We start from the raw sequence: 27,372 nt of genomic DNA on the forward strand, positions 1-27,372 counted from the left end.
ACATTCAAGAGTTAAACTAAGAAAGCTTTATTGCGCGGGTCATAAAACAAAATGTTATCTGAAAGTGATTTATTGCGCATGCGTCACACATTCCAGAAATTATTATTCCTTTGTTCTTTGTCCGATTGCCAGGGAGCTGGCAACCGGAGCCTTTATTATCAAAATGTAACCATTAGTTAATTTTCTGTTTTATTTTATTATTAAAGTTTGTTTATTAATTAGAATATACTTCTTAAAGACTTTTATTTCTTTTCTTAATATCTCAAATGATATGCTGAAGGGAATCAGCCCAGTCCATTGATCTCACATTTTTCCAGGGTGTTTTTTTTCCCCCCTGACAATCCCAGCATGAACGGCGCAGCAGAGGGAGCCAATGCGGTGGTGGAACAATACATCCGGTGTTTTGTGGACTATCAGCACGACAACTGGTTGGACTTGCTACCCTTCGCCGAAGTGGCGTACAACGAGGCAGTCCACAGCAGCAGAGGATTAGCGGGTTTCCAGATTACCAGTGGCATGGAAGTTGTTGCCATGCCTGAGTTGCCTAGAGAACCTCCTCCCTTCATGTCTTTGAGTGAATGGATGGACATGCTAAAGAAAGGATGGGAGAATATGAAGAAGGCTCTAGCAGTTGCGGCAGAAGCCTACCAGAAGCAAGATGATCAACATCGCTCGCTCCAAAACCCCTAATGTGTGGGGGACAATGTTTTTGTATCTACCAAATACATAAGATTAGAAATGCCTAGCAAGGAATTGGGTCCAAAATTTCTAGTTCCATTCCCAATAGTGAAGATAGTTAACCCAGTTACAGTTCAACTCCGTCTACCCAGAAGTCTAGGGGAAATTGACCCAGAATTTCATTGTAGCTTGTTGAAACCAGTAACAGAAGAGCATCCACCCAAGCTCAATCTCCTCCTGTAGTGATAGAAGGGGAAACACAATCTGAGGTGGAAAAAATTGTAGATTTCAGGCTGAATAGGGGTCGCTTACAGTACTTAGTGCATTGGAACGGTTACCCCTGGTCTGAAGCTACTTGGGTGAACAGTGGGAACCTAAAAGTGGAGAAGTTAGGAAAGCAATTCAATGGGAAGTTTCCCGAGAAGTCAAAAGGTTGCCCTGGGTGGAGAAGAGGTGGTTAATTTTGTTATGTTAACTTTTATATTATTCTCTTTGCAGGAAACGTTTTCTTTTGAGGAGAGGCCGCCTGTCAGGCCTGTAGTTGTTTTTTTTTTAGGATCTTTGGCCTGCCACACTTAATTTTCTATGCTGTTTCAATAGTGTAGTAGTTGGGAGGGGGGAATAGAAAGGAGTAGGATTGTGGAATGTATGTTGTCATTCTTTTATAGAAGCTCAAGGTCATCTTTTGTCTCTGCACCTCGACACCTGACCGGAACCAGAGGGGTGTAGATGCCAGCGTGGAAGATGATGATTGGAACATGTGATGGATTTGTGGGTATGGGGATAGATCATGAACTTTCAACTGGGTGGAATTCCAGGATGCAAATCAGAGTTGGAATTCCATAGAGGTGCTAACTTGCCTGTAGAATAAATTGGACCTTTAAGGATGTTTTTGCCTTGGACAATGATTTAATTCTGCATGGTATTTAGAACTCTAACACCTTCATTAAAAAACATTTCTCTCTCCTAGAGGATGAACACAGCGAAGGTAGTGAAAAGGGTACCAAGGTGCAAGATATGAAGGAGGGGTGGTGGCTCCATCTGGGGACAGGGAGGAGGGAGCAATATCGAAAAGGCTCAGGTCACAAAAATAATATTTGAAATATTTGTAATTGTTGATATACTAGAAAGTGACAAAAGAAAAATGATTGAACACATGGTTGATACAATGTAGAATAAGATTCTGTTTTTTGCTCATCTTTTATACATTGTTTTTAATATTGTAAAAATTGTGAGATTCGGAGGGATTTCTACCACTAGTGCGGGAGCTGCCAAAATTTTCTATGTACCCCTTTACCTTTTCCCGTAAATGTTTAAAAACCAATAAAATTCTTTTTAAAAAAAAGATCAGTAAGAACCTACATGCGATCGTAGTCAGGGATGACTTGCAAAGCCTTTTGGACTGGACTGGTTTCAGGTTTTGGGAATGGTCGTGGCTGAAGTCAATGCCATGGACGAGCAGCAGACTGGAGAAAGGCCAGCCGTCGCTGCCATCAGGAGCGCTGCCAAAACCATATTTAAGGAGTTTGAGGACGTTTTCGCCACCGGTCTGCATGAGTACAAGGGGGACCCAATTTTCTTTAGCTTATACCCAAGCATAGCTCCAATTCAACTTAAGCCCAGGAGAGTACCTTTCGTTCTCCGTCCCAAAATTGACACAGGAATCGATAAATTGGTAAGCCAGGGCATCCTCGAACCAATCGATCATGCCCGCTGGGAAACGCTGATCATGACCCCATTAAGCCCGATGGGTCTATCAGAATATGCGCTGACTATAAATGCACAATCAACAAAGGATTGCAACAAAGCACATACCCGGTACCGGTAGTACAGCATCTGTTACACTCCCTTGGTCCGGGAATGTTTTTTGCAAAATTAGATTTGGTGCAGGCATACCAGCAGCTGCCAGTAGATGATGCTACTGCAGAGGCTCGGACCATCGTGACGCACAGGGGGGCGTTCAAATGTAACCACCTGCAATTCGGAGTTAGTATCGCCCCTGGACTGTTCCAAAGTATCATGGAATGCCTTTTGCAGGGATTACCTGGAGTCGTCCCCTATTTTGACGACATACTGGTATCAGCCGCAAATGAAGTGCAACTTTTAAAATGAGTACACGCCATCCCAAGCAGAATCAGAGACAAGGGCCTCGTCTCAAAAGAGGAAAATGTAAAATAAATGTACGAAAAGTGGAATTCCTGGGTTATATGATCGATGGTTCGGGAATTCACCCGACTAACCAAAAAATAAAAGCTATTAAGGAAGCCCCCACACCGAGGAATCAGACCAAGCTGCAGGCGTTCCTCAGGCTCCTTAACTTCTATAGCATGTTTTTAAAGCAGAAGGCGACAGCTGCTGAACTGCTACACCAGCTGCTGGCAAAGAACGTGGAGTGGACATGGGGCAAAGCCGAGGCCAAAGCATTCACCGCCATGAAAGGATTGTTATCCGCAGACTCTTTCCTCGTGCAAGGCCAGACCCTGCCCTTGGTGCTGACCTGTGACGCCTCCCCATTCGGCATCGGCGCCCTCCTGAGCCATTGGATGCCGAATGGTATGGAAGCCCCCATCACATTCTACTCAAGGACACTGTCCGTGGCGGAATGGAACTTCAGCCAGTTGGCCAGTTGGTGGGAGTCAAGCGATTCCACAAATATCTGTAGCAGGGACTTTGAGCTAATTACAGATCACAAGCTTCTACTGGGACTGTTGGTGGGAGAACACCCCACTCCGGTGTCACTCTCCCCCTGAATGACCCGATGGAATATTTTCCTGGTGGCCTATTCCTATCGGCTCTTCCACCGCCCAGGCACCACACTAGGACACGCTGACGCATTGAGCCACTGCCCTCTTCCAGAACTGCTGGATGACCCCACCCCCGAGGCCGTGGTGCTCCTGCTTGACTGCCTGGATTCTGGACCCATCTCCTCCCATGACGTCGCATGTCACTCCACAAAGGACCCCATCATCAAACAGATTCTGAACTGGGTGTGGAGAGGGTGGCCCAAGGGGCCGGTTGGGCCGGAATACAAAATGTATGTTTTGAAGACTGACGAATTGTCGGCAATCAAGGGTTGTCTGCTATGAGGGGACCAGGTGGTCATTCCTAAACATCTACAAATAGCCGTTTTGGAGGCGCTTCACATGGGACACCCGGGGATAGTCAAGATGAAGGCACTGGCAAAGAGTTATGTGTGGTGGTCTAACATGGACAGAGACATACAGGAGTGGGTAGCCACATGCACACCCTGAAAGGAATCCAAACCAGCTCCCCCAGAGGTGCCCGCAAAAGAGTGGGAGCGGCCACAAGCACCGTGGTCTAGAATACATATAGACTTTGCAGGACCAGTCCACAGCCAAATTTTCCTCATAATTGTGGACGCATTCTCCAAGTGGCTAGAGGTAGTCCTGATGACATCCACTACCACAGATGCAGTCATCAGGGTGCTACAGAAGCTGTTCACAACTCACAGTTTCCCCGACGTGCTAGTGTCAGACAATGGCCCACAATTCACGGCCAGGGGTTTTGAGGAGTTCTTTGTGGCACATGTAATCCGACATGCCCTAGTCACATAGTTTCATCCGGCTTCCAATGGCCAGGTGGAGCGTATGGTGAGATCCGCAAAGGAAGCCCTCAACAAGATGGGCCCGGGCAACTGGCAAATGCGAATAGACCACTACCTACTAATACAACACATCTCACCCAGCCCCACTACTGGAAGAAGCCCAACCGAACTCCTCATGGGCTGCCATCTCAGGTCCCACCTGGACCAGCTACACCCCAACTATTCCACAGAAACACCCCGATTCCACGAGCAAGGTCAGATCATTCAGCATAGGCGACCCGGTATACGCGCACAATTACACAGAGGGGGGGCTCTGTGGATACCTGCGACCATCGTCGGCATCACCGGCCCGAGATCCTACTCGGTAAGACTCGAGGACGGACGACATTGGAGGAGGCACATCGACCAACTCCGGGGCCAACTAACCAACTCCTCACTCCGACAACCAACAGTGATTCCTCCACAACTCGAGCAGCACCACCTCCCGACTGTTCCGGATGCATCACGGGACTAATCTGACGTCGATGAGGACTGGGCAGAACCACCACCAGAAGTTCAAGCCGGGCCTACGAAAGTTTCCAGGAGGTTCCATCAGGCGGGTCCGAAGAAGCAACATGTCCATCCAACCTGCGTGAGGGCAACCAGCAAAGTGAACTGTGCAGGTCCAGCCGGGCAACGCAAAGGCCCGCCGACTTACAGGACTACGTTACCAGTTAGAATGTTCCATCCTAAAGGGGAGAGGTGTTAGATACTCGCCCCCCCCCCCCGCTATTGCAGCTAAACTATAGAAGTCTCCACTCAGGTCCTCTGTTGCCGGCGGGAGGGACTCCTCCGGTACCGTCCACGAAGCAGTGCCAGCTGGTGGCGCCCAGGAGTAGGGCCTTCTCTGTGATGGGCCCGACCCTCTGGAATGACCTCCTCCCGGACATCAGAACAACTACTGATCTCCGCTCCTTCCGTAAGAAGCTTAAAACCCACCTGTTTGGTTTAGCTGGCCTGGCCTAATCCCAGTTTAGTCCCTCAATTCTGCACTTTTAAATTTTTAGGGGTTGGTTTTAAGTTGATTTTTTAATTTTTATTATTCTGTGCAGCTTTAGGTTTAATTTGATTTTAAGTGTATTTATTCTTTGTATATGGTTTTTAATGTGCCTGTACACCGCCCCGAGTCCCTTCGGGGAGAGGGGGCGGTCTATAAATCAAATAAAACTGAAACTGATTGGCTGAGAGGCTGGACAGCTCTCATTTAAAAAGGGGAACTGGCCGACCATCTCCTCAGTGGATGTTTGCACGTACTTCAATAAAGAGCTGTTATGGACTTCCGGCGGATGCCACCAGGGCAAAGGACGCTCCCTTTAGAGCGTCCGATCTACAGCTGATTGTTTCGCCGATTTCCAGGGGAGAAAATCCTCTGCCTCGGGCAAAGAGGCGGAGGAGAGCTTTTTCGGGCTGGGTTGAGTCCGTTTGGACCCTCCAGGAAGGAGGTAGAAGCGGTGCTCCCCAGGTAGCCCGAGAGGAAGCTCCAACAGCTGGATCCCCCTGCTTTGCAGGGCAAGCTCTGGAAGGCACGTCTCCGTTTACATTGTTGATTGGTGCTGAATTGTAACAGACAGACTGAGACTGAAGCGGTGGCTGTAAGTATTTTTGGTTTTTTTTTTCTGCTTTCTCTTATTATTCTACAGCTTTATAACAAAGACTTTCACTTTGGGGGAAAAAAACACGGAGAACTTTTTCCTTTTAAAATGGCTACTTTTCTTTCTCTGCTTGTTCTCCTTAATTGACTCTTACTGAAACCTTATACAACAGTGCCATCTGGTGGTTGGAATTGAAAAGAAAAGAGGATTTTCCTTTTGTTGTTGTTTTTTTGACTTGCTTGGCGCCTTGGCAAGTTATGGCTGCACAGAGAGGTACCAAGCCTAAGGGCACCTCCTCTCCTTTACAACAATCTCAGCTGTCCTTGTTGGCACAACCTCAATCTCAATCCCAAAATCCACCACCTGCAGCAAATACCAATAAAGAAATATTGGATACTTTGAACATTAAGTTTGGTAATATGGAGAAAAATATGTTGGATTTGAAACAACAAATGAGAAGCCAACAGGACCAAATGGATCAAATGAACCAAACTATGGAAGAGATGAGGGATCAGGCAGCTCGGGCTAATCAAGATATTAGAAATGATGTTGTTTCTGCCCTTTCTGGATTGGTTGTAAATTTGGAATTCCTGGATGATGTGGTTAAAGAGACTCAGAAGGATGTTGGAAAATTGGAATACCGGGCAGACAAGTTGGAAGAGAGGGCGGATAGAATTGAGCTTGAGCAGTTGCTATTCCAGTACAAGCAGTTAGAGGCTGTTTTGCGGGTAAGGGGTTTGCCAGAGGATAAAGACAGCGGGAAAGGAGAAGATTTGAGGGTGATTTGCGCGGAGGCTTTTGCCCCCCTTCTACAAGTGGATCCAAAAGAGATTCTCCAACAGATTGAGAAACCCTACAGAGTTAACTCCTGGTATGCAAGACAGCGAAATTTGCCAAGAGATGTGGTGGTTCATCTGGAAAGGAGATACCTGCGTAATGAGATTGTACAGGCTGCATATCATCAGAGATGTACTGTGCGAGATCAGGAGGTGAAAGTTTTGAAAGAAATACCATTGAAAATGCTTAGGCTGCGCAAAGAGTTTAAATTTTTGACGGATGAACTGAAGAAACGTAACCTGCAATTTAGATGGGAGTTGCCAATTGGCGTTACTTTGATTTACTCTGGGAAAAGATATTGATTGGATTCTACTCAGAAGGCCAGAGACTTTTATTCCAAGGTTCTGAATGCTGGTGAGCCAGGATTGGAATTGGAAAAGATCCAGCCTGTTCAGCAGGAGCCAATAGAGATAGCAGCCTCGGCGCTTGCGTCAGTTGATAAACAGCTTGTGGAGAGACTGGAAGAAGCAGTAGGCTTGGGATTGGAATTTAAAGAACAGAGAATTACCAGAGCAACGGCAAAGAAAATGGAGAAGACTATACAGCAAACTTCGAGTATCTCTGTTGATGTACCTACACAATCAGAAGCCGTGGGAGGAGCAAGGCTTAAGAGATTTCCTACTGATATGAGGGCTATGCTTCAGAATGGGCATAGTACCTGACTGCACTGTTGCTGAAACTAAATTAATATTGTATATGATTACAGCAGCTAGACTGCTGATAGCACAATATTGGAAGAAAGCAGAATTATGCTCTATAGAAGAATGGATACTTAAGGTAGCAAATCTTGCCGAAATGGATAAAATTTCTGTATACCTAAAAGATCACTCTTACGATAAGTATATTATAGATTGGTATCCCTGGATGATGGTTTTTCTCCTTTTTTATCTTTTTTGTATTATCTTGTTCTTATTCTGATATATGCATATTATTATTGGGATATTTGTTTTTCAGATTTGCTGGTAACTATGCTTCTGTCTCTATCTGGGAAGTCAGGGGTTGGGTTAGGGAGGGTTAGGGTGGGGAAATGGGGGGGTGGGTGGGGGGAGGGGGAGGGGAGGGAGAAAATGTTACTCCTAATAAGACAACCTGTATATGTCTGTTACATAAATAAATAAATGTTTATAAATAAAAAATAAAAATAAAAAAAGAGCTGTTATCGCTAGCCTTTTGTGTCTTCCTTTACCCGATCGAACAATAGGGTCTCCTACTTTAGCAGGGGCTGGACTAGAAGACCTCCAGGGTCCCTTCCAGCTCTATTCTAGATTTCTTTTTGTATTCTATCTCACCTATGAGAGTCACATGAATATATCATAATTTACAATGTGTATTTTTGAACGACTCCCTTAATTCATTCAAAGGTCATAAAATCGATCATGGACCCAGGGTGACTTGGTTTATGACCGACGCAATTTACAACCGATAATACTGGGCTCATTCACGGCTGAACCTTGAGAGGCCTCCCTGTAACAGATATGAGGAGGGGACCAGGGCTTAGCCCCCTTCCTGGCTTAACAAACTAAGTTGACAAATGTTGCATGGTTTCCAAAGGCGATCACGGCCCATGGGAAAAGGCCATGTGGGATCCAGAGGTTTTCCTGAAGGCTTTGATTCAATGGTCCATCTATGTGGATAATAAGGAGAATCTTTTTGGAGGACGTTAGATCTGCCCCCAGGGGAGTGTTCAGCTCTTGGCATCTGCCCTACTCTACGTGCTTCAATTTCTGCCGGAAGACAGCGTGGAGATGTCCTAGACATCATCGATGACCGATGGTGGCCACCACCCTTCTCCATTGGCACCTGTGGCTCTGGGACCTTCTCGTGGCTTCCTCTCTCTCTAATTAAATTGTCCTGGCTTTCTCTGTTTCCAAAATCTCCCTGCTAGGTCCTGTTTCTACAACATCCCTTCGTGGTCCTTCACGATGTAAGAATTATCTTCATGCTTCTTTCCTTTCCCCAAAGATCAGCTGGAAGAGAGGTGCCCAGAGGGTCCTTGGTTGCCCCCTTCCCCTCTTTGGAAGAGCTTTATAGCTCCCACTGCCTTAAGAAAGTTTCAAACACCCTTAAAGATCCATTTCCTCCTGGGCACCCTTTTTTTAAACTATTGCCACCTGGCAGAGGGTACAGGACAATAAAAACAAGGACAAGTAGACTGAAAAAGAGCTCCCATCCCAGAGCAGTAATTATCTTGAATTCTACTGTAGAGGGCAACAGAAATGCAATATCAGGCGTTTTCAATTTCATCGTATAGAATGTATAGTTCTATACAATTATATAATTTATTTTAATGTATAATATAATGTACACTAAAGAAGGCACAACTTTGTTGTATGAGGTGCCAAGACAATAAAATAAAGGATTAAACTATTTAACTATCATAATTTGGTCTTGGAGATGCTCCGGGTGACTTTGGAGAGGAACTGGCTTCTAATGAGAGCAGGGTTGATCCGATGGCTATACAGCTGGAAGATTACATCCATGGACTCAGCTGCAGCCTGAGCCACGGAGGCTTCACGATCCTCTAGCAGATCCTGGAGACCTGGAAGGAATCCAGAAAAGAAATGATTACTGGGATCCAACCCTGATCAGGGCCAGAGCTTCTGGAAAGAAAGTCTCCGCTTCAAGCGAGGGGATTTTGAAACTCACCCAGGAAAACTTTTTCGATTTGTTTGAAAATCACCAGATCCTGTGTCATGTATTGTGCGCAGCAGCCTAGACACATGCAAAGAAAAGGTTGGTGGAGTTGGCAGAGACGGCTAAATCGACTGATTCAAGAAAGAAAACACAGAATTCTTTTATTTCTACTTGGAAGAGGCCCTTTGGGGCTTTACGGGATGGTCCCAGGAATTGGATCTGTCTAGAGATGGAATGGAAAGAATTTCACACGACACGTACTTATGACGGTTGCAGAGTCTTGGGGGTCACCTGATCACTTTTTGCAACCTTTAGGTGAGCAAACTCCAGAAGAAGCCAGATTCACTTAACAACCACGTGACTCACTTAACAACCATAGCGATACCCTTAAGAAAGGGGGCCGTGTGTGTGTGTGAGAGAGAGAGATAATGGTCAGCATGCCAGGCCTTAGGCCGCCCGCCTGCCCTGGTTTTTCCTCCCCTCCTTCCAGAGTTTGCATTTGGGGTTACCAATTAAGAGGGCAGCTGCCTCTCGGGACGAAGGATTCTGGCTCTTTAGGAATTCCACCATCTGCTCCAACATTTCAGGCAGGTTTTCCTTGCATCGATTGATCTAGGGAACACAAGGCCACAAACAAGGCAATGAACTCTGTAGCTTCCTCTTTTTTTCTTTCTAAGGTTTCTAGTCCTCATGTCCTCAACAACAATGTCTTCAATAACATATTGAATTTTATTATATTCAGTATGTTAGCCAACTGTACTATACTAAACTATATTATTATTATACTACATTTTATTATACTAAACAAAATTATTATGCTATACTGGACGTGACTGGACTAGACTGGACTATCATACAATGCAATACAATATAATATTATTACATTATATAGTATAGTGAAAAAGGAATAGAAAAAGAAAAGGGAAAGAAAGATGATAAGGAAATGGCTTCTGGTCTTATAAATGCATTTATGTTTTGCCCCCTTTACATCGTAATTTCCCTTTTCCACAAACTGCCATTTCTAATCCTCAAACCCACAAATCAGCAAGGTTTCTAGTCGTCATGGTGGCATAGAACCTCTGCTGTTCCCAAGGGAGCAACAACCCAAGAAGAATCCCTCTAGTCAGTTTAGTGTAGTGGTTGAGGCCTCAGGCAACAAACCAGGAGCCGGTGAGTTCTAGTCCCTCCTTTGGGATGAAAGCCTGATGGGTGACTTGGGGAGTTCTAGTCCTGCCTTAGGCATGAAAGCTGGCTGGGTGACTTTGGTCCAGTCCCTCTCTCTCAGGGCAGCCTACCTCACAGGCTTGTTGGGAAGGAAATCGGAGGAGGAGGAGGAGGGGAGGAGGAGAAGCATTGGGGACGTCCACCATCTTGAATGATTTATCAAAAGAAGGCAGGAGAGAAAGAAAATATATTTCATCCAGAAGAAAAGGAGCCAGCTGGGCTCCTACTTACCACCTCCGAGCAGATGCTGGAATACATGCTCTGGAGACTGGTGTAAATCTTGTAGTCAAACAAAGTCTCTGGAAACTCCTTCCACTTCATAAAGGAGACGCAGGAGGTCAGGGTTTTCCTGGAGACCTGGGCCGAGGGAGGAAAGGAGGCATCAGAGGAGCTGGTTCTGAGGTTATCCATCTTCGGCAGAGAAAAGCCAGACTTCTCCTTGTTCAGAGGTGGGAAAGGGGATGAGCCACCCCAAGAGGAAGCTAACGCAGGGCAAGGCCCCCCTGAAGGCCAGAGTTCCCCACAATTCAACCCTGATTCTCTTCTATTGGTACCAGGCAAACAATCAAGCAGAAAACAACCCCCTAATCGCAGACAACCCAACAGAAAACCTGCACCCACATCAAAATGATCGGGCATTAAGCAGAGGTCAAACCCTCCCTTCCAACCTACTGATGCTGTCACCTAATTGGGTCAGGAAAGGCCTGCAAGAAAACAACCAGGTTCAGAGAGCACCAAGGACCTCACAACTTCAGGATTGTCCAGAATGCCTTCTCCAGAGGGTCGACATGATGCAACCATGTTGCCCTGAGTGAAGATGGGGGTACAGCGTGGTCTCATGGAAAAGGGAGCATGAAGAGAGCAGGAGCTTAGTTGACCCCGCCCTTCAACTCACCTCTTGGGTCCAACGATTAGCCAACTGGATGACGAGAGGAATCAGGCTGCGCAGGATGGATTTGGTCAGATTCCGCTCTGTCTCCCTGACCCCTTTTAAGACCAGGCCAAAAAGGGTGATGGAGGTGTTGCGCAACTCGGTGTCCTCCTACGAAGGAAGAGAAACGGGTCAGTCCCTCCAATAGCATTCAGGAAGTGGGAGGCATTGTGAGAACCTAGAAGAACAAACTGCAACACACACAACAGTCAGCTGAGCAAAAACTGAGAGTAGAAATTTCGGATGAGAAAACATCTCAAATTTGATTCTTCTTTGTTTCCTGAAATAGAAAGGCAGGGAGGGATCCACTAAACCTACAATAAAAGCCTTCATCACCTCCATCCTCTTCATCTGATCTGCCTCAGTTTCCCACTCACGAGACAAAGGAAGAGGAGTCTGGCAACTGTTTCTCTAGACAAGGCCATGGGGATGGTTGGCCATGGGTGTAAAAGGCTTGCAGACCAACCTCTATGGTGTGATCGAGGGAGCTGTTTTCCCATCTTAGCAGCCTTCAGATGTGGGGACTTCAACCTCTGGAGTTCTCAGGCCAGCAGAGTTGAGATCCACACACCTTAAAGAGTCTGAGATCAAGCAACACCAATCTGGATTTTTAATAAATACGGAGAGTGATTGATAGTGGCTTGGTGAAGCTGAAGAGAGTGGGAACCTTCTCCAGCTCTCTGGAAGGGCTCAAGGATCATCTTCAAGCTCACACACTCTTTTAGATGAGAACAGCACAGTTATTGCTGAACTATTTCTAAGCCTTTTTGATAAAATTGGAATTCTGCAGATGGTACCCAGGCCATCTTTATGGGAGAAAAAGAGAGAGGGAGGGAGGGAGGGAGAGGAAGAGAGAGGGGGGTGGATTAGTTTGTCGTGATTTGGTTGACGTACATCAGCAAAATACTTCCCCAGGACCGGAATAAGTTTGACAGCTTTCCATCCATAGGTTTGAACTTTCAGATCCCGGAATAGGAACTGAAGAGTCCGTAGGGATTCCTTTGCCACACTTTTTTCTGGGTGACAAGCACAGTTGACCACAGGGACTAGCACCGGCTCTAACATCGAATTCTGGAGGAAGGAGGGAAAAAAGGGAGCAATTAAACATGGTCCCTGGAGTTCTCTGAATCTACGAATGATAAACACAGAGAAGCCCCCAGAACCTAGAATCACAGGGTTGAAAAGGAACTTGGAGGTCATCTAGTCCAACCCCCTGCTCAAGCAGAGACCTTATACCGTTTCAGACCAGTGGTTGTTCAGTCTCTTCTTGAAAGCCTTCAGTGTTGGAGCACCCACAACCTCTGGAGGGAAGTCGTTCCACTGGTGAATTGTCCTCATTGTCAGGGAATTTCTCCTTAGTTCCAGGTTGCTTCTCTCCTTCATTAGTTCCCATCCATTGCTTCTTGTTCTTCTTTCAGGGGCTTCAGGGAATCAGTTGCCCTCCCTTTTTTTGTGGAAGCACTTCAAATATTAAAAGTCTCATCTCATCCCAGCCCCACTTTTTGTTGTTAGACTAAAACTACCTAGTTCCCCAATTCTTCCTCCTATGCTTTGCCTCCGCTCCACACTTCAGCTTTCAGAGTTAAACCTACCATCATGTGCCCCATTTCAAGCACATAAACATGTGCACTTGGAACATACAACACGGCATAGCAGAGTCAGAAGGGACCTTGGAGGTCTTCTAGTCCAACCCCTGCTCGAGCAGGAGATTCTATACCATGAATGGTTTTCCAATCTCTTTTGGAAAACCCACACGTTCTGGAGATAAGTCCTTCCATTGGTTGATTGCTCTCACCGTTAGGAAAATTTCTCCTTAATTCCAGGCTGATTCTCTCCTTGGTTAGTTTCCAACCATTCTTTCTCCTCTTTCTTTCTTTTGACCACCTGGTCCTTGTAGGAGCCCCTCAAATATTGGAACAGGTGCCATCCTGTCTCCCCTAGTCCTTCTTTTCATTAGACTAGGCATTCCCAGTTCCTGTAAGCGTTCTTCGTATGCTCTTGGGTTGCAATGATAAGAAAACTGGATGAGATGTATAAATGGAGAAAACCATAACACCCAGCATCCCAGGTGGAGGTTCCCCGTGATCTCCAATCCTGCAAGGGAAGATCTTGGGGAAATAGCTGGGCGTGAGGAAGCTGGATGATTGTTGGGTCAGCTCAGGGGCTTCCTCATCCCAGGGGTTTGATGCAAAACACTCCATCACTGGAGGTTTTTAAGAAGAGAGTAGACAGTCACTTATCTGAATTAGCTTAGGTTCTCCTGCTTGAGCAGAAGGCTGGACTAGAAGACCGCCAAGGTCTCTACTACTAGGAAAACCAGTAGTAATGGTTGTCCAGTCTCTTCTTGAAAGCCTCCAATGTTGGAGCACCCACAACCTCTGGAGGCAAGTCGTTCAACTGGTAAATTGTTCTCAGTGTCGGGAAATTTCTCCGTAGGTCTAGGTTGCTTCTCTCGATTAGTTTCCAACCGTTGCTTCTTGTTCTGCTTTAGATGTCCTCCAAGAGGATCTGTCTCCAAATTGATCCTTCAGATCTTCCAGGGATGCCCCCATCTTTGTAGAAGAGACGCCACTGTAGCTGAGGGCATCCTCTTTCTGGTGGTTGTCTTCTCCTCCTCCTTCTACCCTTCCTAGCCTTGTAGACTTCCCAGAGAGGTCACACCTGCTGCTCCCTTGAAAGTCCCTCACTTCCTGCCCCCCATCTCTTACCTCCAAGGGGTGCTGGAGAAGATACCCCAGACCACGAATAGCAAATATTTGGATGAGGGGATATGGCTGAGCCATCCAGGCTTGGAGGACATCAAGGATGTCCTTTATGATGAAGTATTCTCCGAACTCCGGGTGATAGAGAAGCTGGGGAAGAAGAGTGGAGAGACGAAGCATTAGCAAAACAAAGGAAGGGAACTTTCCTCAGAGCCTCTACGAAGAGATGCCACATTCAACCATTACGGGGAGAGGAAAAGACAGTCCTCGTTTAGTGACTGCGGAAAGTCACCATGGCACTGACAAAAGGGACAATTCCATTTTTCAGACTTATGACCATTGATCACGGTCACCTGACCAAAAATTGGATATTTGAGGGTCCGTATTTATGACAGTTGCAGTGTTTAGAAGTTACGTGATCCATTTTGTGACCATCTGATAAGCCAAGTAATAGGTCGAGGACTACAGTATCACAAAAGGTAGTGCAAATGATAGTTGTAAGAATACAAAACTGCCTATACTGCAAAGAGGAAAAGGAATTTGGGGTCATTGAGTCTTCCTCCCTCCCTCCTTCTCTCCCTCCCTGCCTCTTTCTCTCTCTCCCATTCCACCGATTAACAGAATAAGAGGAGACCTTGGAGGTCTTCTAGTCCAACCCCTTGACCAAGCAGGAGACCATCTACTATGTCAGACAAATGGCTCTCCAGTCTCTTCTTCAAGGCCTCCAGTGATGGAGCCCCCACAGCTTCAAGTTCCTAACCATAAAGTCCTCGTGAACCCTGTGCAACGTTCCTGGAGATCCACAATGTTGTGGTGCATCACAATGTCTCCTCACCTCTGAGAAGAACACCATGCCTATTGTCTTCTCCCTTAAATCGGGATGGTGCAGGTAGTTGTTGGCCTGTCTGAACATCACCTTCAGCTCCACTTTAGAGTAGTTGAAGAGTTTCCTAAAGGCATAAAGGACACTACAATTTATTCAAAGTTAGTTTAATAAAGGGGGAGTTAAAGCACAAGAATAGTAACATGTTAAAATTCGTTAGCTTATGTTAGCGTATGGTTGTTAAACGTTTACACCCTGTACTTTGCTCTGGCCGGGCGGGGAGAGGGAAGGGGTGATAGTTGTAGAATTTATTTAAAAATTTAATTAAAAAAAAAAGTTTCCTAAAGATCAAATAGGGAGAAATCAGACAAGATCTGCTGGTGAGTGAGGAGAAAATCACCAAGCTAGAGAAAAGATTATCTGAATTATGGATAAATGAATTACTCAATGAATTAGTCCATTTAGATAATGTCTCACCCTCCCTCTCTTTCTCTGTCTTTCTCTCCCTCTCCTTCCCATCCTCCCTCTTCATCTCATTCTCTCTCTCCTTTTATGTCTCCCTCTTACACTTCCTCTCTTTCTCTCTCTTTCTCTCCTCCTCCTCCATCTCTTCTCCCTCCCTCTCTTTCCCTCTCTCTACCCTCTCCCTCCCACTTCCCCCTCTCCCTCACTTTCTCTCTCTCTACCTCTTCCTCCTCCTCTCCCTCTGCCCTCCCCTCCCCTCTATCACCCTCCCTCTTCCCATCTCTCTCTCTCTTCCTCCCCTCTTCCCTCCCTCTTCCCCCTCTCCCTCACTTTCTCTCACTCTGCCCCTTCTTCTTCCTCCTCTCTCTCTGCCTTCTCCTCCCTCTCTCACCCACTGACACTTGTAGCCAAGCTCTTTGGACTTTGAAGTTCTTACCGGACCAGGTGGAAAATGGCCTCAAACAGACTATCTGGGCTCAAGAGCATCTCCCAGCATCCCACCATCCCCAAATCTTTGTACTCCTCTTCGTATCCAGCAGACACGATGAGGTTTTTGATCGCCTGCACTGCCGTGCTAAATCAAAGAAAGGGAGAAGAGTTGGTGCCAATCCTTCGGCCGATGCCCCCTGCAAAGGCCAGGCTTACCCTGATGCCAACCGGCCTCCCGCTGCCCTTCAGGAGAGCTCCAGGTTTCACTTGGCAGCTTATGCAACAACCACAAAACACAACAGCAAATCAGCCTCCCTTTATTTCTTCCCCCTCCAGTGATATCCTGTAGGATCCAGATTGGGCCCAGGAGATTCCTTACCCCAAATGGTCGATCTGTTCTGAAATGTCTGTGACTCTGCTGGACCTCCTGGCCCCACTCTTGCTGGCTCCCAGGAGGAAGTACAGCTGTGTGACCAGGGCGAGGAGCAGGTTGGAGAATTTGTTGTGGAGGAGCTCAGCAGCGTTCGGGAGGGACAGGAGGAAACAGAGAGCGTTGGTGGCCTAGAAACGGGATGAAAGAAGCGTCACCTTGGGCTCCCCAGGTTACTTAGATTCATCACCTTCTTCTTCTTCTTCCTCTTCCTCTAATGTTCCCAGAAACACTTGCAGGGTGGAGTCTGGCCAACTGAATGGAGCTGGGGATTTACTGGCCAGATGCCCTTCCTGTTGCCAATGAGGAGTTTTGTTCGGCAGATATATTCTCATTGTGCTCAGGGAGAGAAACATCTGCCTCCACTTAAAGGAGGGGGGCTTACGCCAAATGATGCTCCAATTTCAGCCCCCAGCCGCTTGCCCACTGCCTCCCTACCCCCTCCCCTCAGGCGTGGAGGGCTTACCGCAATGGGCATGAGGGACTTGCTGTTCCTCCTTGTGAGGGCGTCGGTGCTGGGGTCTTGGTCCTGCAGCCTTTTCAAGAGGGGCTTCATGATCTTGAGGTTGGCATACTGGTCCACAGCCAGCGCCCCCCAAACCTCCCTGGCGCTTCTGCGGAGGGGGAGAAACAGATGGGGTGGAAAACAGATCCTTTCCCCATTTCAGAAGAGACGGCCAGTCCAGATAGATGAACCCCCAACGGAAGGAAGGATTGGAAAACCGATGGCCAAATAAATGGCTCTCATCCCCCCAAAATATCTCTGTATACACAGGTAGTTCTTGGCCTACGACCGTTTGTCAAGCAGCCATTCAAAGGAACAATGAAATTGAAAAAAGCAACTTATTCCCAGTTTTCACACTTTCCAGCATCCTCGGGATCATCTGACCAAAATTCAGACTCCTGGACAACTGGTTCAGATTTACGACCATCCCAAAGTCAAGCGATCACATTTTGCGAACTTCTAACAAGCACATTCAATGGGGAAGCCAGATTCACTTAATCTTTCTCGCTTGACAACTGCAGTGACTCACTTAACATGTGACAAGAAAAGTCGTAAAGTATCTTTCAAAGTTCATTCCTATCTCGACCCTCATCTGATGTGACCTCCCCACTAGAAGATTTCATCTGTGACACACCCATGGCCCATCAGGACTTCCATCAGAAGACCCTCACCTGACACGATCTTTACTGACCTCCACATCACAAGACCCATCACAAGATCCCCACCTCACATGACCCTCAATCTGAGATGACCTCCCCATCACAAGACCCTCACTTGAAAAGATCCACACCTGACATGACCTCCACGTCACAAGACCCATCACAAGATCCCCCACCTCACATGACCCTCAATCTGAGATGACCTCCCCCTTAACAAGACCCTCACTTGATAAGATCCACACCTGACATCACCTCTCCATATCAAGTCCCTCACTTGATATGACCCTCACCTGACATGACCTCCACATCACAAGACCCATCACAAGATCCCCACCTCACATGACACTCAATCTGAGGTGACCTCCCCATCACACAACCTTCTGACGACACCAAGCCCTTACAAGCAGAAGATCACCAGCACTGGCATTCCTTAAACTCCACTGAAGACATTACCTTGCCTGGTAACAAAACATTTGGAAACCAACACAGAAGCTCAGAGAACCAACCTCCACCCTCTTCTTCCATCTGAGCTACAGGGATTCGCCCCATCAGAAAGGAACTTCTTCTTGAAGTTCTTCTTACCCATCACAGCCAATGGAGGATTCCAGCAATATGTCCACAACTGGGTTGACCCTCTTGGATGCCAGGTGACATACGGCCTTGAGGGTCAGGGCTTTCGTTGCTGGGTGGGCAATATTTGGGAGACGCTGGTAAATCTCCCTCAAGATCTTAGGTAGCTATGGCAAAAGAGAGATTGGAGGGATGAGATCCAGTGCTGGTCTCCATTGGAGATGCAGTAGAGACGATAACTCCCACCCATTGGGGGAAATAAATTGTCCCCCACAATGTCTCAATGTTTGCTCTACATTTTTGAAAGGACTCCTGATTTGTCCAGCTGCCTGTGATATTTTATTGGTTTATTTTAGGAGATTTATATTGCCGACTATTCGCATATGGCGACTCAAGGCGGATGACAAAGATGTAAAAACATCTGGAGCCTTAAACACTGCCACACTGGCTCACCAAATGTTATTTTTCATGAAACCAATATGGCTCCTTTGTTTTGCCCTTACCTTCTTCTGGGAGGTTTGGAGAGCTCAGTGGTCTCCCATCCAGCCCTAGCCTTCTTAAAACCAGCAGAAGTGTCATCACTGAGCCAACAAGGTCTCAGCCATTCTCGTCTTTGCTTTTTAAAAAATCTCCTACATCCCTTTTGCTCAAAGCCCTGCAATTTTCTTACCTCCTCCAGATCCATGCCACACTCCTCCAGGATGGAGTTGAGGAGCTGCCCCGCAGACTGGGATATGTTCTTGTCCATGTGTGTCAAGGCCTCCAGGGCGTCCAGGATCAGCTGCATTAGCTGCAATGGGCTGAGGTGCTCCACAAAGGCCTATCGGAGAGAAGGAAAGGAGACCATGCAGAAATGCCTCAGGGCTTTGACTCCCTTCTCTTGAGACTTTGACCCAGATTGGGGGACAGCACACCATGTAGAGAGGCAGGCCTTATTCCATGTCCTCCATCAGGTGGGATTTAGATGGGGGTCAAGAAAGCCAACATAGCAGCTGCCCTTTCTTCCTCAAGGGCATTGGAGAGGAGGGGTACCCAAAGCCCAACCTTGGGAGGATGCTGTCCCCACTGTGAGATTGACTCCTTTGAGGGTCTCCAGGTCAGGAGGAGGAGCAAAAGGAAGACAGGCCAAAGGGTGATCCAAAACATACCTTCACCATTTTGGAGATGTTGTTGTAGAAGATCCCAGTACCCGAAACAAAGAAATCCTCCCGCAACCAATGTACAATATTCCCCTTTTTATTTTTCTGTCTCTTGTCCATTTCTTTCGCTTTGGAGGGAGGGGAAAAAAGCCACAAGGTCAGATTTTGACCTTCAGAACTTGGGAAGTTCCTTCATCTGACTGCCTGTTTAGTCGTTGCAACAGAAGAGAAGATCTGGAGCTCAAGGTCGACCTGAGGGGTCCCTGGTGCTCTTTGCGCTGGGGGGGGGGGTGTCCCCTTGCAGGCGTTTCATTGCCCAACTAGGGATGTTGGCCATCAATACTTATAGAAGCACAGAGAAAAGATCCCTCCCTTCAAGTACTGATCACCTTACCTAGTTGGGTCATGAAATGTCAAGAAGAAAACCACCAAGCTCAGAGAGCACCAAGGACCCCAAAGTCCTTCTCCTTCTCCTCCTCTAACTCCTTCCCCTCTCTCCCTCTCTGTTCCTTACTTTCTCACTACCTCCTCTTCCCTTCCCCCTCATCTTCCTCCCCCCACTCTCTCCTCCTCCTCCCCTTTCCTCATCTTCCTCTCCCTTCCCTCCCTTCTCATTGCCTCCTCCACTAGCTGCTCCTCTTCCTCCTCCTTCTCCCCCTGTCTTCCTCTCCTCTCTCCTCCTTGCTCCCTGCCCCTCTCTTCATCGCTCCTTCTCTCTCCTCCTCCTCCTCCTCCTTCCTAGCTGACTCACTTAACGTGAGAATCTCCGTCTTAAAAGGACCCATGGCCCACTTGCTGCTCCTCTTCCTCCTGTTTCTCCTGTTTCTCCTGCTTCTCCTCCCTGTCTCCCTTTCTCCCTCTCCTCCTCCTCCTTCCTCCTTCTCTCTCTCTCTTCATCGCTCCTTCTCTCTCTCTCCTATCACCTCCTCCTCCTCCTCCTCCTCCTTCGTAGCTGACTCACTTAACGTGAGAATCTCCATCTTAAAAGGACCCATGGCCCACTTGCTGCTCTTCTTCCTCCTGTTTCTCCTGTTTCTCCTGCTTCTCCTCCCTGTCTCCCTTTCTCCCTCTCCTCCTCCTCCTTGCTCCTTCTCTCTCTCTCTCTTCATCGCTCCTTCTCTCTCTCTCCTATCACCTCCTCCTCCTCCTCCTCCTCCTCCTCCCTAGCTGACTCACTTAACGTGAGAATCTCCTTCTTAAAAGGACCCCTGGCCCCGAGAAGTGCCAATATCAACTGCCAATTCCAGGCATCTCTGCCAAGCCAAACGATCAGTTTTTTAGCCACGCCACAGGCTATGCCACCCAATACTCTCCTGGGCAGGGGGCATCCCTGGTCCTCTTGTAGCAAGTCAGACCTTGGAGTACAAAGTTCTCACCCATTTTGCTCATGATGAGGTGGTGCAGGTGGTAGGCAGCCTCTGCGGACGTCTGGCCAACAACTGGGCTGGTGTCACCAATGTGCAAGGCCAGCAAAGCCACCAGTTGTCCCAGCAAAGAAAAGTCAGCTGTGGTCTAAGGAAGGGAAAAGGAGGGGAAAAAGGAGAAGCGGAGGGGGCTCATGAAGCTTTCAGCCGGCAAAAATTTGGGAATAAGAACCAAAGAACCTCAGAATCTTAGATACACAGAATGTTAGCATCATAGAATTAACAAATATTTGAATCTTAGAATCTTTGAATCACAGGACCTGAGAATTACAGAATCTCAGAATCTTTGAATCACAGAACCTGAGAATTAAGAACTTCAGAATCTTTGAATCACAGAAGCTGAGAATCTCAGAATCTCAGAATCTTTGAATCACAGAACCTTAGAATTACAGAATCATAGAATCACAGCATGACAGAACCGCAGTTGCTGGAAGGGACCGTGGAGGTGGTCTCCTCCAACCCTCTGCTCAAGCAGGGCTCCTTGTATCCTCCTGGTCACATCCCAAAGGTGCTTTTCCCAAAAGGCAGCTGGACTTTCTTGGAGTTTTTCCTTTCTTTGAAAACATTTCACTTCTCATCCCAAAGGGAGACTTACATCGAAACTGACGTTGTCCGAAACGAACTTGAGGAGGTGCTTGGTGCTCTTGAGGGCCCTCTCTCTCTCGTGGCTCTTGGGAGAGTCGATCCAGGGATTTGTGTGCTGCCAGGGGAAACGAAGGAGAAGGAGGAAAGGAGGAATGGGTCATTCCCAGTTGGAAGAGCCACAGACTCCACAGGGGGACAGAAGGGCCAAATCCAGCCTGAACATCTGGCTGACTGGGCGACCCACCCCAAGAAAGGATCTCTCTTTACCGTCAGCATCTCCTGCAGGGCATCCAAATTGGGAGCTTCGGACAGCAATCCGGTCAGCATGTTGTTGCAGGCGGTGGCCGTCTGCTGATAGAAATCCTAAAAGAAGGAGAAAATGTCAGAAGGAAGGAGGGGCGTCAAGGAAGAAACGGCACCTGAAAGAGGCAGAAATCCAGGGGTGGGGAACTGATGGCCCTTTTTCTGACTGGGGCACTGCAGCTCCCAACCTTCCTGAGCCAGCCATGGAATTCTGGGAGTTGAAGGCCAGAGGTCTGCAGTAAATGGAGTGGCCGACATTGCAGGGCTGGTTTTTCTTCCAGAGGGGGAAGAAATGGTTTATCTGCTGAACTTGAGGAACAAAAGAACTTCCTTCCTGTTTGAGTTCAGAACAGAATGACTAAAAAGTTGAATGTCTTCCTTAACAGTTCTGGGAGATTCAAATACAGGCAGTCCTCATCTTATGACCACAATTGAGCCCAAAATTTCCATCGCTAAGGGAGACATTAGTGAAGTGAATTTTGCCCTTGTTTTACGACCTTTCTTGCCACAGTGGTTAAGTGAATCATTTTGGTTGTTAAGTTGGTCACACAGTTGTTAAGTGAATCCAGCTTCCCTATTGACTGGTCGGAAGGTCACAGAAGGAGGGTCATGTGACCCCAGAATGCTGCAACCGTCATAAATCTGAACCCGTTGCAGAAAAAAAGGGGCTGACGTCACAACGGCTCAACATGCGATCTTGGTGCTCCGAGATTGCAGTCCATATTTCTGCCGCTGGACAGTCCTTTCGGACCTAAACTGTCCCACAGAGATGGTGAAGGGCACTTCCTGCTGATCTCAGGGACACCGCAAAGTCCCTGAAAGATCCAGGAATAGCCTTTATTTCTGTTGACAGAAATGCAGCTAATGAAGCTGTTGAAGTTGGGACAGCTCCGGAATAGGAACAAAGCGAAAAGAGAAAGTGTGTTGAATTGGTGAGGAAATTTTATTATTAGAAAAAGAGACTACCCCTCCCCCCAAAAAAATTAAGTTAAATTAAAATTGAAGATAGAAGACTAAGCGGCGAAATTAATCTACATTAAACTTAGTGTGTTATCATGTTTTTTTCATGGATGGAATTTTTGCAAAGGCTCCCTATTTTTTAAACTGAATGGATTATTTTTTTTTCTTTTTTTACTTTTCTTTACACCTATGGATTAAAAATTTCCTTCTTTTTTAATAATGCTTCTTTGGATTGATTGGATTGTTTTTTATCTCCATTTATGGGTTTTTTCCTTTCTGAAGCTTGGAATATAAAGAAGATAATAAGAAGGATTATAAAGAGGGTTGCAACCACAGGAGGAAAAGCATTTACACTGCCACTTAGAGGCTGGAGGGTGGATACATTGTTTTTCGTCTTTCTCTTTGATCACTTGAGATTCAAGGTTTTTCAGGTTTGTTTGGACAACCATTAAATGGACAACTATTTAAATATGAGCCAGCAGTGTGCAGCAGCTGCCAAAAAAGCCAACACAGTTCTAGGCTGCATCAACAGAGGGATAGAATCAAGATCACGTGAAGTGTTAATACCACTTTATAATGCCTTGGTAAGGCCACACTTGGAATACTGCATTCAATTTTGGTCGCCACGATGTAGAAAAAATGTGGAGACTCTAGAAAGAGTGCAGAGAAGAGCAACAAAGATGATTAGGGGACTGGAGACTAAAACATATGAAGAACGGTTGCAGGAACTGGGTATGTCTAGCTTAAGAGAAAGAAGGACTAGGGGAGACAAGATAGCAGTGTTCTCAGAGGTTGCCACAAAGAAGAGGGAGTCAAACTATTCTCCAAGGCACCTGAGGGTAGAACAAGAAGCAATGGGTGGAAACTAATCAAGGAGAGAAGCAACTTAGAACTGAGGAGAAACTTGCTGACAGTTAGAACAATTAATCAGTGGAAAAGCTTGCCTCCAGAAGTTGTGAATGCCCCAACACTGGAAGTCTTTAAGAAGATGTTGGATCGCCAATTGTCTGAAACGGTATAGGGTTTCCTGCCAAGGCAGGGGGTTGAACTAGAAGACCTCCAAGGTCCCTTCCAACTCTGCTATTGTATTGTATTGTTTGCTGAGAGTGATAGTAGGAAGAGCACAAGTTGTTTATACAGGTGCTTTTTGGGAGTTCCATCACTAGCTATTGGAGGGAAGACAACATTTTGACTTGAAAGATAATAAATGAACCTGTTTGAAGTTTATTAAAATAGCCTTGAATCCTATAGTAGCAGTGCCTGCAAAATTGGAAGACTGGCGCAGCAGGAAAAAGAAACTGTAACATTGCAAATGATTATGTTTGAAGTTCAAAATCTATTAGTTGTGACAGAGAGAATTGAAAAGAGATTGGAGAATATGGAATATAAAACAGAAAAATCTGATGGAGAAACTGAGGATGTTTATCAAATGAAGAATGTGGAGGACAGAGTTCAAAAGATGGAAGAAAAAAATGAGCAAAGAGATAAGAAAACTGTGGATACTGACAACAAAGTGAGCGTGGTTGGTAATGGCAAGAGTGGAATATGGAAAGGGGAGATAGATCGATTGGAACTCTACCCCAGACTTCAAAGCACAGAAGAAGAAAAGAGAGAAAAATTAACGGAGATACGAAGAGAAATCTTGACAGCAGCACCATTGATAACCAAAGATAGGCTGATGAAAAGATCAGATGCTGGGTTTCAAGCTTTTATGAGATACGAAAGGAAAACATGTTGTGAAGAGAAGCTCATACAAGATTTATTAAGAAAGTAACTAGAATATTAATGCTACATATAATAAATATAATATAATAAATATAATGTATAATAAAAACTAAGCTAAATTTAGTTTACTAGTAGTATGGATATGTATGTATAAAATATTATGTATTTTATACATAAAATGAAGCAACAATAGCTATAGTTAAATAATGATTAATAATGATAACAATACATATAGATATATTAGTTTGATAATATGAAATTTTATATAAACAACAAATGGAGAATATGAGAGGAGGTTTAAAAGCTTTATCTAGAATATGCTATAAAGATGTATTGGGATTGGATGATTTAATAGAATGTTATCATATAATCTTATTCTAGATTTTGAATATTATATATAAAAGGACGTAAAAACAATTACAGTCAAATTAAGGTTGAGATATAATAAACGTGATATACATGAATATAGGTGAATTTAAAATATGCGATTTGATATGAAAAGCTGGTGATGACTATGGAAGAGATGCCTGGAAGAACTGTAACCAACTGACACACTTTCTACAATTTGTAATGCAAGATGGCTTTTTTATTTTTATGTTTATTTGTCTTTGTTCAAAAATAAATAAAAATTGTTTTAAAAAATCTGAATCAGTTGCTAAGCATTTGAATTCTGAGGGTTATCTGAGACTAGCTAGGAATCATAGCTTGTGCCTGCAGACCATGGTTGCTCTGCCCCACCATGGCCCTTCTTTTGTCGGGGGGCAAAGGTGGGAGGTGGGAATTGAGAAGATCCTTCAAACAGAAGATAAAAGAGAAGTGGAGGAAGAGAGAAAAGATGAGGAGGAAAACCCCCTGGAGATGTTTAGGGCTTCAAAATAGGGAGTCCTGGGATCCAGAAACATAGAACGAGAAGGGGAAGCAGACTTTCAAGACCAAAGAGGAAGGGACTGGCCAAGGGGACCTTTGGCTCAAGGGATGGATCCAGGGCTGTTGAGGAGATCGGGAATCCTGTTCACTGCATCCTTGTTTCCAGGTGGATCCCCTATTGCTTTGCTCCATCTAGACTGCTCACCTGAGATTGAGGTGAATAGGTGTGGCTATCTATTTTAATTTTGGACACCTTGATAGCTGGCAACGATAACACCTTCCGGATGCTTTGTTTGACCACTTTAGACCTCACTTCGGAATTCAAGGGGGGCTTCATACGGCTGATGAAAGACAAGAAAAGAGGAGGGGGTGAGGAGATTCTAGACTCAGAGGGCTAAAGGGACCTTGGAGGTCTTCTACTCCAACGCTTGATTGATAGTCCTTAAGCCATCCCAGTCATATGGTTGTTCTCTCTTTTCTTGAAAACCTCGAGTGATGGAGAGAACACAACTTCTGGAGGCAATCCCTTCCACTTCCACTGATTGATTGTTCTCAATGTAAGGAAATGTCTCCTGGATATCTCTCTCTCTCTCTCTCTCTCTCTCTCTCTCACTCTCTCTCTCACTCTCACTCTCACTCTCACTCTCACTCACTCACTCACTCTCACTGTCTCTCTCTCACTCTCTCTCTCTCCCTCACACACACACACCCTCCCTCCCTCTCTCCCTCTCTCCCTCTCCCTCTCCATCCATCTATCCATCCATCCCACCCCAGCCCTGATGTGCCCCTCAATGAAATGGAGTTTGAACTCCTGCTCTCCTGGATCGATCTATCTATCTATCTATCTATCTATCTATCTATCTATCTATCTATCTATCTATCATCTATCTATCTATCTATCTATCTATCTATCTATCTATCTATTATCCCTCCCTCCCTCCCTCCCTCCCTCCCTCTCTCTCTTTCTCCATCCATCTATCCATCCATCCCACCCCAGCCCTGATGTGTCCCTCAATGAAATGGGGTTTGACCCCCCCTGCTCTAGAGCACGTTGACTTGCCACGGAAATCCCATCACTTGGTCCAACTCCGAGTTCCTCCCCAGCTGGTGGGAAGATGAGGGTGGGGCAGGTACGTACCTTATGCAGGTAATGGTGACGATGGCTTGATGGAGAATTATGACAGACAAGGGTCTTTCAGGCTCATCTTCAATGACTTCCTGAAAGGAGAAGGAAAGACATGTAAGGAAGCTCCTGAGATGTGGCCACCATCCAGCTGCCACTACTCCCATCCCTACGCCTTTCCTGGTTACACGGGAAGTCCTCAACTTACAACTGCTCACTTAGCCACCATTTAAAGTTCTGAGAGGCTCTTCTTCCTCAGCGATCAGAGGATCATGTTTTGGTCGCTTGGCAACCAACCTGCATTGATGGCAGTTTGCAGTGTCCCCTGACCATGGTTTAAGTCAGGGATGGGTAACTAGGGCCTCACTACGACCTGTGAACTTCAACTCCCAGAATCCCTGAAGGCTGGAGAGTTCTGGGAGTTGAATCCACCATTCTTAAAGTTATACAATTCTGCCCTCTTCCATTCTGGACATTGGCTGTGTCGTTTCTTCTAGAAAGTCTCAATGCCTTTTTTTCTTCTTTCTTCTCCTAATTTCCCATTTCTATTGGTCGTTCTACTTTATATATTAAATATCTGTCTATCTGTCTCTCTGTCTCTCTCTATCCATCCATATCTATATATCTAATTTATCTATCTATTATCTATCCATCCATCCATCCACTCACCCATCCACCTACCTACCTACCTACCTTGATTTAAAAATAAACACTAATAATAAAAACAATGGGGAAGCCAGATTCATGAAACAACCGTGGGACTAATTTAATGGCAGTGATTCAGCTAACAACGGTGGAAAGAGAAGTCGTACAATGGGGCAGAATTCACTTAACAGCTGTCCCACTTAGCAACAGAATCATTTGGGGCCCAATTGATTGGAATTCAATTCGGTTCAAATTCTCTTTCAAACCTAAAGGCGCCCTAAAGGAGAACCTGCCCTGCCCCCTCCCCACTTACGATGATCTTGAGGACCAATTCCTGTTTCCTGGGTAGGTGGAAGTCTTGCCTCCTGCTGAGGGCAGCTGCTTTGGTGACCATGATGATGGACCTCATGAAGGCTTTCTTCAGGCCTTCGTCCTGGGAAACCCAAGTGGGAAGAGGGTGGGGTGAGAAGACACCAGGAGGAAGAGGGTGCATCTATTTATTTCAACCTTTACGTAGC

The 27,372-nt window shown here is 46.1% G+C and overlaps 1 protein-coding gene across 1 annotated transcript in view; it reads right to left on the reverse strand.

The window, feature by feature from the left end:
- Nucleotides 1-9,086: 9,086 nt before the first annotated feature.
- Nucleotides 9,087-27,372, reverse strand: part of LOC309382352 (maestro heat-like repeat family member 5) — a gene marked incomplete at both ends in the record, with an annotated part of 30,096 nt that continues 11,810 nt past the window's right edge. Inside the window, 20 exons of the mRNA XM_081971861.1 lie at nt 9,087-9,250; nt 9,855-9,957; nt 10,801-10,926; nt 11,317-11,376; nt 11,465-11,611; nt 12,395-12,571; nt 13,969-14,352; nt 15,038-15,152; nt 15,927-16,064; nt 16,299-16,480; nt 16,816-16,963; nt 18,096-18,250; nt 18,754-18,903; nt 19,232-19,350; nt 20,599-20,734; nt 21,242-21,346; nt 21,499-21,594; nt 25,292-25,427; nt 26,225-26,304; nt 27,168-27,287. Of these exons, the coding sequence (XP_081827987.1) occupies nt 9,087-9,250; nt 9,855-9,957; nt 10,801-10,926; nt 11,317-11,376; nt 11,465-11,611; nt 12,395-12,571; nt 13,969-14,352; nt 15,038-15,152; nt 15,927-16,064; nt 16,299-16,480; nt 16,816-16,963; nt 18,096-18,250; nt 18,754-18,903; nt 19,232-19,350; nt 20,599-20,734; nt 21,242-21,346; nt 21,499-21,594; nt 25,292-25,427; nt 26,225-26,304; nt 27,168-27,287 (2,841 nt within the window). The remainder of the gene's footprint in view (nt 9,251-9,854; nt 9,958-10,800; nt 10,927-11,316; nt 11,377-11,464; nt 11,612-12,394; nt 12,572-13,968; nt 14,353-15,037; nt 15,153-15,926; nt 16,065-16,298; nt 16,481-16,815; nt 16,964-18,095; nt 18,251-18,753; nt 18,904-19,231; nt 19,351-20,598; nt 20,735-21,241; nt 21,347-21,498; nt 21,595-25,291; nt 25,428-26,224; nt 26,305-27,167; nt 27,288-27,372) is intronic.

This window comes from Natrix helvetica (genome assembly GCF_964273705.1).
Source record: "Natrix helvetica genome assembly, contig: HAP1_SCAFFOLD_250, whole genome shotgun sequence".
Taxonomy (NCBI): domain Eukaryota; kingdom Metazoa; phylum Chordata; class Lepidosauria; order Squamata; family Natricidae; genus Natrix; species Natrix helvetica.